The sequence below is a fragment of the Podarcis pityusensis genome (assembly GCF_964106645.2).
Source record: "Podarcis pityusensis genome assembly, chromosome: Z".
In the NCBI taxonomy this organism is placed as follows: domain Eukaryota; kingdom Metazoa; phylum Chordata; class Lepidosauria; order Squamata; family Lacertidae; genus Podarcis; species Podarcis pityusensis.
In genome coordinates, this window is record NC_138044.1 from 13,552,439 (window position 1) to 13,566,543 (window position 14,105).

The window sequence follows — 14,105 nt, forward strand, 5'->3', positions numbered from 1 at the left end:
CACGATTTCTGTTCTCATCCTGAAGCAACGTTCTTAACCCAAGGTACTATTTCTGGGTTAGCGGAGTCTGTAACCTGAAGCGTCTGTAACCTGAAGTGTCTGTAACCCGAGGTACCACTATATTAAGTGTACCTGAAGAAGTGTGCATGCACGCTAAAGCTCATACCAATAACAAACTTAGTTGGTCTCTAAGGCGCTACTCCAAGCTACAAACATGAGTCTGACCAAACTGCGGGAGGCAGTGGAAGACAGGAGTGCCTGGCGTGCCCTGGTCCAGGGGGTCGCGAAGAGTCGGACACGACTAAACAACAGCAACAAGGCGCTACTGGAAGGAATTTTTCTCTTTTCTTTCGACTACGGCAGACCAACACGGCAACTAAATATCAACTAAATATCTACCTGCAACTAAATATCAGGGGCATGGAGGTGTGGTTCCACTGGGGATATATGAGTGTAGAGGCGGAGCTAGCAGCTCTGGTACCCAGAGCAGCGCACATGCTGTGCACCCGGGGGTGGGGCGATCGTCCCACAGGGGCGGAGTGGCGAGCACGGGGGCGGCACCGCCTGCCGCGACAGTCTCATGGGGGCGGTGCCACTCGAGGCGAGTGTCGGGGGGGACGTACGCGGCGGCGATGTCACTCCCACCTCAGGGATGACACCGGGGGCGCGCCGCATCCCCTTCCTTAGCCAGTGCCCTCGTGCTCCGTCCCATAGCTGTCAACCTTCCCTTTTTTGCGGGAAATTCCCTTATTTCAGCGCCGTTTCCCGCTGCTTCCCGCTGCTATCTCGGATTGTTCGAGATCCCGTAGACTGTCCCCGGGACAGGTGAGGCTGCTCCTCCCTTATTTTCAAATCCGAAAGTTGACAGCTATGCTGCTGATCCCTTATTTTCGAGGCTGCTGATCCCTTATTTTCAAATCTGAAAGTTGACAGCTATGCTCCGTCCTCTATCCTCCCCAAGTCTGATTTCTCTGCCTGATGTCTGTGGGAACCTGCCCGGCCGCCCCCTTGATTTAATAGACTTAGAGAGTTGCAAGGGTTCCTCAAGGATCATCAAATCCAACCCTTTGAAATGCAGGATTTGCTCCTCCAGTGGGGGAAAGAGTATTTGGAAAATCAATGTGGAGGGGAGGGCAACCTTTATTGGGTAGCCTCAGGCAAGCCTTGCCCTAGCCTACTTCCCAGGGCTGTCTTGAAACTCCACTCCAGACTCTCAGGAAGAGAAAGGGCAGTATAACAAACCACACAAACCAAATCTCCAGGGTGCGACGTTTCTGTAGACAGAGTGGAAGAGACAGGGAAGATGATTCTCAGTACAGGACTACCTGGATGCCCAAATTTAAGATGGGGAACACTGTTGGAAGACCTGGACATGGAGGAAGGAATTCATTTCCTTTAAGGGCTCAAATCACCACATGTATGATTTCCCTGGGCAAGCAGCGCGCTGCCCATCGCCTTCCCTTCCACCCTCTGCGCTTTGTGGGCCTCCAGGCAGAGGAGCGAGCAAAGAGCCCCGCTGGGACCGGGACGCCGCTGAGACTACAGGGTCCCGGGGTCTGAGCCAGCGATGCTCTCGGCGGTCCCCCCGACGCCCTCCTGCCTCGCCCACCGACCACGTCAGGGGCAGGAATCCTTAAAGGACGCAACTTGCGCTACGCCCCCTTCCCGGCGTGTTGGCGCACGGTAGGAGGGAAGATGGAGGAGGGGGCTGCCGAGCGTCCGAAGGAGCCGCGGAGGCTCGCGAAAAGGCCCTCGAGGAGGCGGTGAACCGCTGGACCGGCCCCTTCTACGTCCACCAGGCCCTTCAGGCTTTCCGGGCCGGCCGCAGCCGGGACTTTCGCCAGCTGCGGGACGTCGTATCTGGTGGGGAGACCAGTTAGTTTTACGAAAGGGGCATTTGGGGAACATTGGCGCTGGGTGAAATAATTCTCAAGGTACAGTGGTACCTCGGGGACTTAATTCGTTCCGGAGGTCCGTACTTGACCTGAAACTGTTCTTAACCTGAAGCACCACTTGAGCTAATGGCGCCTCCTGCTGCTGCCGGAGCACCATTTCTGTTCTCATCCTGAAGCAAAGTTCTTAACCTGAAGCACTATTTCTGGGTTAGCGGAGTCTGTAACCTGAAGCGTATTTAACCCGAGGTACCACTGTATTTCCTGCTGAGGAACGTGAATGTAAATAACTAATAATAATAATAATAATAATAATAATAATAATTTTATCATTTATGTGGCTGGGTTTTCTCAGCCGCTCTGGACGGCTCACAGCATACAGTATATCAGAACATACTAAAACACCAAACATTAAAATATATTGCCTAATAGCCCCGGTTCCACTTATGTCACTATTACGTATTTACATTTATACATCACATTTAATAGTCATTAGGTGTTTTCATTTAAGAAAAAGTGAACCTAAAGCATCTTAAAATATAATACAATCTATATCCCTGGAATGCTTGTCATTTGCCTTTAGAAATTAAGGGAACCGATTTTAAAAGAAAAGGCACAACGTACAACTAACCAACAGCACAGAACCCAAAAGGAAGGTCTGAAAACAGCCAGTTGTGATTCTCAGCAAGATGATTAGGATACATGCCCCCTTAAATGAACGCCTCCTAAAGCCCATCACAGATGGTCATGAGAAGGGTTAGGATCCCCCCACCCACCCGTAGCCTCCTAAGTACAGTGGTACCTCGATTTATGAACTTAATCCGTTCTGGAAGTCCGTTCTTAAACCGAAATGGTTCTCAAACCGAGGCGCACCTTCCCTAATGAGACCTCCCGCCTCCGGTGCCCTTCCACCGTTCGTATTCCGTTCTTAGACTGAGGTAAAGTTTTCAAACTGGGACACTATTTCCGGTTTTGTGGAGTTCATAAACCAAATCGTTCTTAAACAGGACTGTTCTTAAACCGAGGTACCACTGTACCTGAAAACTTCAGCGCCCTCTTGAAATCTATTTCAAATTGGAGAATGTTGATGCGTATATTAAGAGAATGAGTTTAATGAGTTTTGGGTATGGCCTGTAGTTGAGTCTGATGGTTTCCAGAAGCCAACCGCTAGGAATGGCCTAGCACCTTTGGAGTATAGTTTTAAGAAGCTCAACTACTTTACCACCCGTTTTCTTACAGTAATTATTTCTGTATGTCTGTAAATAAAACCTGTACATACTGCATTTCTGCCCTACAAAACAGGAGCCCCAACAGAATATCTGACCACAAAGATGAAGACACTAAAAAGCGATGTGTTTGTGTATATATGGATACTAAGGATATTGTAGATTACACACAAAAAGCAAGCAAATGCGAAGTGACTCTTGGGCCAAAGGGCATGTTGGGATGAAGTTGGCTGTCTGTATATGGCCAGGGGTATAAGGTATGGGACAGGGCTTTGGTGCCCTGGCCCAAGCCTCATTACACCTGATTTGCTGAACTATCTGATTTTGCTCAGTGACTGTTTGGACTGTCTTGTTCTTCTCCAGCTGTGCTTGCACGGCCCCTAGCGCAAGAGAAATGTATTGGCATTCAGCTGCAGATTGTGCAGTTTCTGTCTAAGATTGATGAAAATTGGACCATTGATCCCAAGACCAAGTTAATGCCTCTTGAAGATGCCCTTGTTATTTTGGATAAGATGAAGGATGAACTGGACTTAAACACTGAGGTAGTAGAAGAAATAAGAAAAAAAATAAAGGAAGCGGTAAGTGTTAGCATTTCCTCTTCTGTAGGCACTGATGACTGTTTCTCAGCCTAGTTAGAAAGTATGAGGACTGCTGTCTTTAAGTTTCAAAATGCAGTATATTTCAGAAAGGGTTTAATGAAGGTTGAAATTCAATGCCAGGATTAACTCTTGCCTATTTTTCTCCATGCTTAAATTAAGCTTTTAAATAAGTTCACAAAAGTTAGTAGAAGCAAGGAGGCAAGATTCCTAGATGGTGGGATGAAATGGGAGAGAAATGTATGCTCAAAGGTGCCTGAGTTTAATGGAACTCAGCATGTTTTCCTTCTTCGGGAAATCCAGGGTAACCCAGGAAAAATTGGCTTCTTGACTGACTCTCCTAAGGCATCCATTATTCCAATGTTGTTAGCCTATAGATATTTAAGTAGCTTGCCTTACTTGAATTTAAAAATAATTTTCTTTAATAAGTGATCTAATATTACACAATGAAAACCCACTGAGTTGAAAAGGTAAAGCAGATCCAGAATACTGCCGGGGGGTAGCTCTCAAAACGGTATCTTCTTAGATTAGGAACATTCCCCCAAAGTCTTCGTTGCAAACCATTATTTTGTCTTTCTTCTTCAGGCTGTCATAACCTGCATTAAAAACAAAAAAATATGCACAAGCCAGAATGATCTTGAATAAACACATGACAAACGACTCAAGTTCCCAGGTGAGCTTTCAGCAGGTATGTTCATGTTGCAATTGTTGTTGTTGTTGAAATGTGCCTCTTGTAGGGTCATTTCACTACAAAGCAGAGTCATGGTTTGTCCTTCCCACATTCTCCAATTCAGTGAGTGTCTTAAATACTTAGGAGTTTATTTTCCTCCTTACGCAATGAGAAAAATTATATCCGCAAGCAGCACATGTTGCTACCGATTGTGCTCTAGTCATCATTACTTTCATGCATTAGTGACATTACCTAGACTGCTCTTGTGGTTTGGTTTGGCTTGTTTTGTTTAAACGTCTAATGACTGCAAAAATTGCTTTTATCTCTGCCCTGCGCTGCAATTTGCTTGCAAGTTCTGAAAAACATTTCCCTTTTCTTAGAAAATGAGGTCAATGTTGCAGAGAATCATCCGAAGAAAAAACTTAAGTCATCCAGCCATCTTGAACTTCTCCTATAAAGTTTTCCAGCAGAGAATACTTCTGTCTTTAGAAAGCTGCTGGAGTGTCTCTGAGCCCTTTCTCTTAGAGGTAAGCAAGGCTATGGGGTGTTGTTTGATTGTTGTAGTAGTGGGAGGACTATAGCTCAGTAGCCGAGCATCTGCTTTGCATGCAGAGGGTCCCAAGTTCAATCCCTGACATCTCTAGCTAGGACTGGGAATGTCCCCTGCTTGAAACCCTGGAGAGCCACTGTCACTCAATGTGTGGTGATGGAAAACTATGTGAGCCAGCTTTTTTTCTTCCTATGTTCCTGTGTGTTGCTGGAGCACTTGAATATCACCCACATTGCCACAGCAGAGCTCTTGCCGTCTAACCACTGTGATCAAAAAAGCACATTCAACACCTGAGGCTTAAGACAGAAGCCTTCTCACTGGACTAACTATTATGTGTTTGGGAAATATTTTTGTGAAGAGCAAAGTGCCCCACTGCAGAACAGAACAGGGCTGCAATGTCACATTTGACATACAGTGGTGCCCCGCAAGACGAATGCCTCGCAAGACGGAAAACCCGCTAGACGAAAGGGTTTTCCGTTTTGGAGGTGCTTCGCAAAACAAATTTCCTATGGGCTTGCTTCGCAAGACGAAAATGTCTTGCGAGTTCCTGCGGGATTTCCCCCCCCCCCTTTTCCCCAAGTCGCTAAGCCGCTTATCAGCTGATCCGCTAAGCCGCTTAACAGCTGATCACTAAGCCACTTATCAGCTGATCCGCTAAGCCGCTTATCAGCTGATCCGTTAAGCCACTAAGCCGCTTATCAGCTGATCCGCTAAGCCCGCTAAGCCGCTAATAGCGCTAATCCACTAAACCGCTAATGGGCTTGCTTCGCAAGATGAAAAAACCGCAAGACGAAGAGACTCGCGGAACGGATTCTTTTCGTCTTGCGAGGCACCACTGTACATCAAGCTTGTAACCTGACAATGTTTTGGACTAGCAATACCCAACATCTCCAGCATCATGAGGCTGTGCTGCCTGGGACTTAGGGGAGTTGTAGGTAAAGCATCTTCAGGGCACCAGCTTGGGCATGGCTGCTGTATAGAAGTAGAAAAAGAAAAAGAAAGTAGAGCAGTGTTGTCTAGTAACTGTGTTCACACTCTCTGTTTAAGATGGCAAAAAAGGATTTGGACGATCAGATAGAGACCGGGCTCAATCCTTTGGAAATGGCCAGCAAGGAGGAAATGGTGAAAGATACCTCAGAGTTGGCAGCAGCAGATAAACCTGAATCTGTGGGAAGATCTGATGAGACTTTGGAAGAGCCCAGGCCTGAGGGAGGGCTTAGCAATACAGTGGAAGAACAGCCAAAGTCTCTGGAGGGAGGCCGTGAGACAGTTGCAAGGCTTTTGATGGAGGCAAAGGGAGCTGTTTTGGAAGTTGCTAAAGTGGTTGATGAGTGCCAGGCAGAGGAGGAGAACCATGCTGCCTCCAGGCCACACCCTAGTGAATGCTCAGTGTCCCTAAGCACACTGGTTATGGGGTCAGAGAGCGGGAACCTCCCAACTTCCTGCCAAGTTTCATCCAAGAGGCCTGCGGCAACTTTGGATGTCCAGACTACACAGCCCCAAATACCCACCCAGCCTGATGATACCTCCCAATCTCCGAGGTAAGAGTCCATGACTGCTGTGAGGTCTGCTGGGGAGCTGGCACAGCATGAAGCATTTGGTGCCACTTTCCCCTTTGCAAGGAATCCATTCGAAGGCCTTAGGCCTCAACCCAGAAGCTCCAAGGAAGGCAAAGGTGGTTTGCAGTGGTAGGGTTGCATTGCTCTGCATCTTCTCCCCCAGCTAGTAGAATCAGGTTGCGAGAGAATCAGGTTCACATACCTTGTCTTAATCTTTATTACTCAGATTGCAAAGATAGCAGAATTGACAATACGGTCTCTGGCCCCATTAAAGACTGCTAACCAAATTTATTGTGGCAGAAACACCTGTGCCAGACTCTGCTTTGTCAGATGCCTGGAATGTTAGCTTCAGTTGCCAGACAAAAGGTAGAAAATGTTATTTCTCTCCCCCCCTCCCTCCTTCCGTCAGTTTCAAGGGGGCTGGGCTTAGCACCATTTTGGGTTTAGGTTTCTGCCACCAGCTATTTGCTCATATTTAAACTGTCATAGGTCTCTGCAGTAGTGTTTTTGCTGTGAAAAATTAACCTCACTCCTTGTCTGATACTTAAACTCAGCATCTCCATCATTTTGGTTATGTGTGACATTAACTGATGCAGCTCAGTCCTGTCCCATCTCCTTGTGGGGTAAGTCTTTCCTCACTTGTGTTTCTCTGTTCCATTCAGATTAGCTAAGAGGAGACTAATTTGTTCAGATCAGAATGAAGAAGAGGATCTCCCAGGTGGTGAAGAGGTTCATAGGGACCGGGACCGGCCCGAGACCCTCAGAGACCCCCGACACCTGGGTAAGCAGCAACTGTTTGAATCTGCTTGCTCGGTTTTGGGTGCTCGGCATCAGTGGCGTAGCGTGGGGGGTGCAGGGGGGGCCGGGCACACCAGGCGCAACATCTGGGGGTTAGGGTTAGGGGGCGCAAATCCACAGGTTAGGGGGCGCAAATCCACGGGTTAGGGGGCGCAAATCCACAGGTTAGGGGGCGCAAATCCACAGGTTAGGGGGCGCAAATTACTTGCCTTGCCCCGGGTGCTGACAACCCACGCTACGCCACTGCTCGGCATGATCAAGGTTTCTTTGTCCCAAGGCTGCTATTGCAGAAATATAGCAAAGCTACTCTCCAAATAGCAAAGCTGCCAAGCAGCTGAGGCTCTCCTCTGAATGTCAGGCCAGAAGCTTTGAGTTCCCATTGTCTGCTCCATAGATTTGGAACCTGGTGAAGCAGCTAGTATCCTGTACACAGTAAGCAGAGGGGTTTTGGGGTACAGCTCTTGGCTCAAAAAAGTAAAATATTTGGACTGCCTGCTCCAAGTGCACAGCAGCAGCACGGACAAAATCATTGCCTTTTGCCTCAGACTGGCTTCTTGTTCTGCAGAATGCTCAACCATGGTTCCATGCACTCTTCTAATTAAAGCACCTGAAGGGATGAGCGGCCCGAAAAAAGCCCTTTCTAGCCACTGGTCCCGCCCGCCTCTAGCTGCGGTTGGGAGAGGCGCTGCGTTGCGCCTCTCCTAACCGCGGCTCCTATGCCTGCTCTTGCGAGCGGCAGAGGCAACGGCAGAGGGACAAGCGGCCTGAAAGGAGCCCTTTCAGGCTGCTCCTTCCTCCTCCTCTGCCTTTGCTGCTGTTGGCGGTGGAGGAACAAGCAGCCCGAAAGCAGCCCTTTTGGGCTGCTTGTTCTTCTTCCACCGCTTCCACCACCACCAGGTTTGTTGTGTGGTGAACCGGCTTATACTCGAGTCAATAAGTTTTCCCAGTTTTTTGTGCTATAATTAGGTGCCTCGGCTTATATTGGGGTCGGCTTGTACTCAAGTATATACGGTAATAAAAGAGGACATGTCTGGCATGCCCTGGACGTATGGCAACCCCAACATAGTTTCATCAGTAGTTGGCTGCCTACGCATCATGCTGCCAAGGGCTGCGTAGAAATTGACCACTACCCTGGATTTCTGATGAGGGACAGTAGTGGTAAAACCTCCCAATTACTGAGCCAGTAGCAATAACCAGCATACTGAGTGGTTCCATGCATCCTGTAAAGTTTGTAAATGAATTTGTGTTTCAGAATCGAAGGACAAAAGCAGCAGCAGCAGCAGCAGCAGCAGCAGCAGCAGCAGCAGCAGCACTTCCCTCTTGGGTTCTAAAAAGAAGGTAACCAAGCCTATACCCAGTCTGGAGCTGGGCACACCAGTGAGGACAGATAGGTCTGCCTTGATAAGACCCCTCTAAATGGAGGCCAGTTGATGAGGACCCCCTCTCCCAAATGAAGTAACTGATGAAATCCCCATTAATGGGAACATAGGAAGCTGCCATATGCTGAATCCTGGTCCGTCTAGCTCAGTATTGTCTGTGCTACAGGCTTTCAGGCAAGGTGTCTCTTTCGCAGCTCTACCTGGATATGTCACAGGTTTGAAGCTGGGATCTTCTGCGTGTTCAACCACTGGACTAAGGGGCATCTCCTAGTTATTTAATCAAGGGCAGTGATGGCCAGACTTGGCCCTCCAGCTGTTTTGGGAGTACAATTCCCATCATCCCTGACCACTGGTCCTGTTAGCTAGGGATAATGGGAGTTGTAGTCCCAAAACAGCCGGAGGGCCAAGTTTGGCCATCACTGATCAAGAGTCTTGGATACCCAGATGTTTCCAAGAAGCCTGGGCAATCTCAGCACGTCATATCTGCTATCTTTGATAGCCTCTTGAACCACACTGTAAGGTGGCTGAATTTTATTACCCACATTTTGCAGAAGGAGAACTAAGTGTGGAGAGTGTGCCACCAAGTTGGGTTTAATCTCTCGAAATATGGGCCAGATATTTGCCTGCTGTGAGTCACTGGGCTACAGCCCATGTCAGCGGTAATCCTCTGTTAGCAACAGCCATGGAGCCATCTCCAGAGGGTGGGGTATCTGTCGTTCTGTCATGGGGGCAGGGGGCAAGTCTTGCAGCACTTGATGGTTGCTCATGAGAGCCTGTGCCCTCTTCTTTCTAGATCTGGACTTCAGAGGAGTCTCAGTGGATTAAGGAAGGTGTGAAGAAGTTGGGGAAGGGAAGTGGAAAGCCATCTGCCAGGCATTCCCCTTTAAGAACCGGACGCCTGTGGCGATCAAGGACCGATGGCGGACGATGAAGAATCAGGGGCTCTTGGGGAATGACCTGGAAGCAAGTGGCTGAGCTTCAACGCTATGTGGACATAGGGTGGGCCAGAAATACTTTTGCAGTGTATTGCATTGGGCCAGCAGGATAGGCAAACATTCTTATTTACTTTTGGAATCAACTTACTTCAATTAGTATTAATAACATACTGTATAAAATCCCACCACACTGGACCAACTCCAAAGATTAGGCATCGCCTTGAGTTAATTTAAAACTAAATGTTATTTTTACTGAAACTGCAGTGTTTCACACATTTTGTGTTGCAATTGTGTTTGTGTCACACACAAACTATACAATTGCATAGTTATCAAAATATTTCCAGTGTTGGACAATGGACCGCCTTGCTACAGTTGGTAAGAAAGTGATGAGTTCTTTAGATACTACGTTGTTTTTTTGTATCTTGGAACACTGTTAAAATAAAAAGATCCGGAGTGAATTCCGTTGTGTTCTTTATTATTGCTGTTAGCTGTATGTGAACCAGGAACCAAACAACCTGTATATAGGAACAAGTCCACCATAAATGTATATTTGTCCCCTTAGTGTCATATCCACACCAATATTAGGGGCTTATAGGTGATGTGATGTTGGGATGGAGTCCTATACCATCTGTGGAAGATTCTGAGTGAAAGTTCTTTAATTTTTGCAGACATTGACTTGAAGGGTTTGTTCGTCCATATGCCTTTCCAAATTGAGTCTTCCGTTGTTACTTTTAGATCATATTCCCATATTGATTTTAGGCTAGACGAGTCCCCAAATTGGTTCTGTATTAAGTGACCATAAATTTTTGATACTATTTCCTGGGTATCCCCATTACTTAGTGGCACCTTGGATCATTCAAAAGAAGTTGCATGTAGTTTAACTTATCAGATCCTTTAGTAAATGTTTAATTTGTAGAATCTGAAGCCTGTTTAAAGTTAATTCCCATCTTTAGTACATTTAAAGTTACTGGTCTTACTCCTGTAAAAAAATCACAGTCTGAAATAACCTAATTTTACCCTGTTCCTTATTTTAGCTTTTAAAGTATAATCTTTCAGACTGGCAAATGCCTGCAGAGCAGTGAGCAGTGAACAACCTGGGGAGAGTCGACTTTCCTTTTTTCCATATCCTCAATTTAGTTTGTAAATATGGGTTATTCATTTGGGCAGTAATTTTAAGGATTAAGGTTTTTGAAAGATAAAGCACATAGCAGACCTAGGCCTATTTGTTTTTCTTCAAACTGATCCATTTCTTACCATCCTTCATAATCATGAAACCTAGCTGTGTCTATTGGAACGCATCATGGTATACCGAGAGGTTTGGTAAACCCCAACCACCTTCATTAAAAATAAAAAATAAATAAAAAATTTCATGGGCAACCTTGAAGACTTAACTTGAAATATGAAACAATTTTAGTTTGCCATTTGGAAGTTGGAAAAAAGTAGGGAGGACCCGAAAGAGGAACAGAAAACAAGGAATTAACATGATATGTACTGCTGCAATAGAGCCTAAAATTTTTTAAATAATGGGATAACTCAGTTTAGATTCATGGCTCATGATTTTTAGAATCGGCACACCCAAGTCTCTAAATGCAGAGCAGCACATAGGTGTATTAAGAATATGACAAGTGTGTATTTGAGTCAGTGGTGGAAGACTGAAAAACATCAGCATTGATTTTCCAATGTTTACTTTTAAACCTGCCACTTCAGAAAAGGAGGTTAATTCTTCCTTTAATGCACAGGCTGACCCCTTAGGGCCTTTTATCATCACAACAATATCTGCATACATTGTCAGCAGATGCTCCTTGCCCTCTCTCGGATATCCTTTTACATTTGGATTAAGACGTCGGATATTAGTGAATGGTTCAAGAGAGAAGGTGAGGAGCAGTGGGGACAAGGGACAACCTTGTTTTGTCCCCCTCCAGATTGCAATTGCTGAGGAGTCTGTTATTGTTAGGGCAGCTGAATTATTTGAATAGAGTTTAGCTATTGCTGTAATAAGGTGATTGCCTAGTTGGCATGTCTGCAAAATGTTAAGAGATAACAGAATTCCAGACCATCAAAGGCTTTGTAATAATAATAATAATAATAATAATAATCGCTCTTCCCACTACTCACGAATTCCAACCCTCCCAAAAAACAAAACAACTCGAGGGCCTGGTTCGACAAAGACTGTAGGAATCTAAGATCTTTGCTTAGGAAATTACAAAATAAGGTAAAACAGGAAGGGACCCTGTCCTCATTGGAAAACCTGCACAGGTGGCGTTCTCATTATAAAAATACTCTAAAATTTAAGAAATCCCTCTACAGAAAGGAACAATGGGAGGCACTTGACAAAGCGATCAAATTGCGGGACGACAAAAAGTTCTGGGAAATAATTGCTCAGGGAGTTTCACCCAAAGGGAAAATTGTAACCAACAGTATTTCATCTAACTTATGGTACCAACATTTTTCCCGGCTATATACAGCTCCAAACATTGCTAAACCGAGCCAGTTTCCTCCTCTTAAAAACAATCTATTAATGGGCTGGGATCCTGTTACCGAATCAGAATGTTTACAGCTAATTAAAACACTCAAGAATGGCAAAGCTCCCGGTGAGGATATGATTCCTCCTGAGGTGTTTAAACTAAATGCCCAGTGGTGGGCTGCTATTTTGGCCCAACTTTTTACGGTAATAAATGATATATGCAAAATCCCAGAAAACTGGAAACTGAGCCTGGTAGCCCCCATCTATAAGAAGGGAGACCCCCAAGACCCCTCAAACTATCGCCCCATAAGTCTCCTGGACATTGTGTATAAACTTTATACTCGCTACCTGCTAAATAAACTGGTTGACTGGGCTGACCACTCTAACCTGCTTAATCCGGAACAGGCAGGGTTTAGAAAGGGCCATAGTACAACAGGCCATTGTTTGGTACTACAGACAATGATAGATAAGTATACAAAGGTACATAAGAGCAAACTTTTTGTGGCTTTTGTAGAGCTCACATCCGCTTTTGATTCAATCTGTAGGGACAAATTATGGCAAAAACTATATGAAACAGATATTGATAGACAACTTCTCAAAATACTTAGAGAGTTACATTCAGACACCACAGTTAAAATCAGAACTGGGATGTCAGGCAACTATACTGACCCACTGCCACTGGGGAAAGGGGTTAAACAGGGCTGTTTGTTAGCGCCGTTCCTCTTTAATTTCTATATAAATGACATTGTTCAACATATGGCAAAGTATAAGTCATCAGCTCCTGCCCTGGAAGGCAAACACCTGAATATATTACTATATGCTGATGACATGGCTGTCATGGCACTTACTTGAAGGGGCCTACATAGCATGCTGGAGGGGCTCGCAGCTTATTGTTCCCAAAACTCTCTAAAGATAAATTATGACAAAACAAAAATTGTGGTATTTACTAGAGCTCGCCACACATTTAGATGGTCTTTAGATGAACACAAAATTGAACAGTGTCTTTTTTTAAAATATCTTGGTATCACTTTCCAAGCTACATCTAGCTGGCTTGCCCACTTCAAGACTGTAGCCCTTCTAACACGTAGGACAATCGGTGCTCTGCTCAGCTTTTTTTATTCGAGGGGAGGGCAACTGGTGATCCCGGCACTAAAAGCTTTTGTTGGAAAAGTGATTCCCCAGATGCTATATGGAGTAGAACTCTGGGGATGGAATCAGAAGCTGTTAGAACGGCTTGAAATCTTCCAAAATTTTTACCTCAGAAGAATTCTAGGCCTCCCTCAGAGTATTCCGGCAGCTCTCCTAAGAGTGGAAGTAGGATTACCTTCTGTGTCTGCCAGGGCCCACTTAAGATTCCTGCGTTTTTTCACCAACCTCACAGATGCCCCGAACACCTTATTGGCTAAACAAGCCTTTGTATCATTACAAAATAATACTACTTGGCATAAAAACCTACTAGATATCCTATCCAGATACAATCTACCTGAGTTTAATACCCTCAAATTGTGGAGCCCTGATAAAGTTCGGGAATGGATCTTTGAAAAAGACGCCTTTTTGGACTCCACAAAGATAAAAAACTCTGGGTTTTCCTACTGGTTTCCCCGAGTAAAAGCAGTCAAAATCTGTGCCAACTACTTGGTGGAGATCACTGATCCCACCCTTCGGAGAGCTTTCACTATGGCACGGTTTCAAACACTGCCAACTGCATATCTGACCGGTAGATTCACAAAAACCCCAGTAGAACATCGTTTATGCCCTTGCCTTATGAAAATTAAAGAGGATCTTACACATTACCTCCTCTATTGCCCCATCTACTCGGGCTTTAGAGACGCATTGCTGCAAATTATACCCAACTCTATAACCAATCCTGAAGATAGAGTAAAATTTTTGTTAGTTGATGCAAACCCACGTATTACCCATGTGGTAGCGGTTTTTGTGATGAAGGCCATGAAAGCCAGGGAAAGATTTATGGATGACAATGTAAAGACCCCTTCATCGTCTGTTTAACTCGTTGCTTGTTTTCCCTCTCTTTCTAT

At 45.5% G+C, this 14,105-nt stretch overlaps 1 protein-coding gene across 1 annotated transcript; it reads left to right on the forward strand.

Annotated features, from left to right (window-relative positions):
• Positions 1-580: 580 nt before the first annotated feature.
• Positions 581-10,031, forward strand: LOC308468801 (telomeric repeat-binding factor 2-like; the record flags this gene model as incomplete). The annotated part of the gene is given in 10 exon segments (XM_080991215.1): positions 581-690; positions 1,640-1,863; positions 3,482-3,749; positions 4,381-4,402; positions 4,765-4,911; positions 5,982-6,475; positions 7,156-7,274; positions 8,544-8,629; positions 9,464-9,509; positions 9,512-10,031. Coding segments are annotated over 10 exon segments (1,650 nt in total). The 3' UTR covers positions 9,646-10,031.
• Between the last annotated feature and the right edge of the window lie 4,074 nt (positions 10,032-14,105).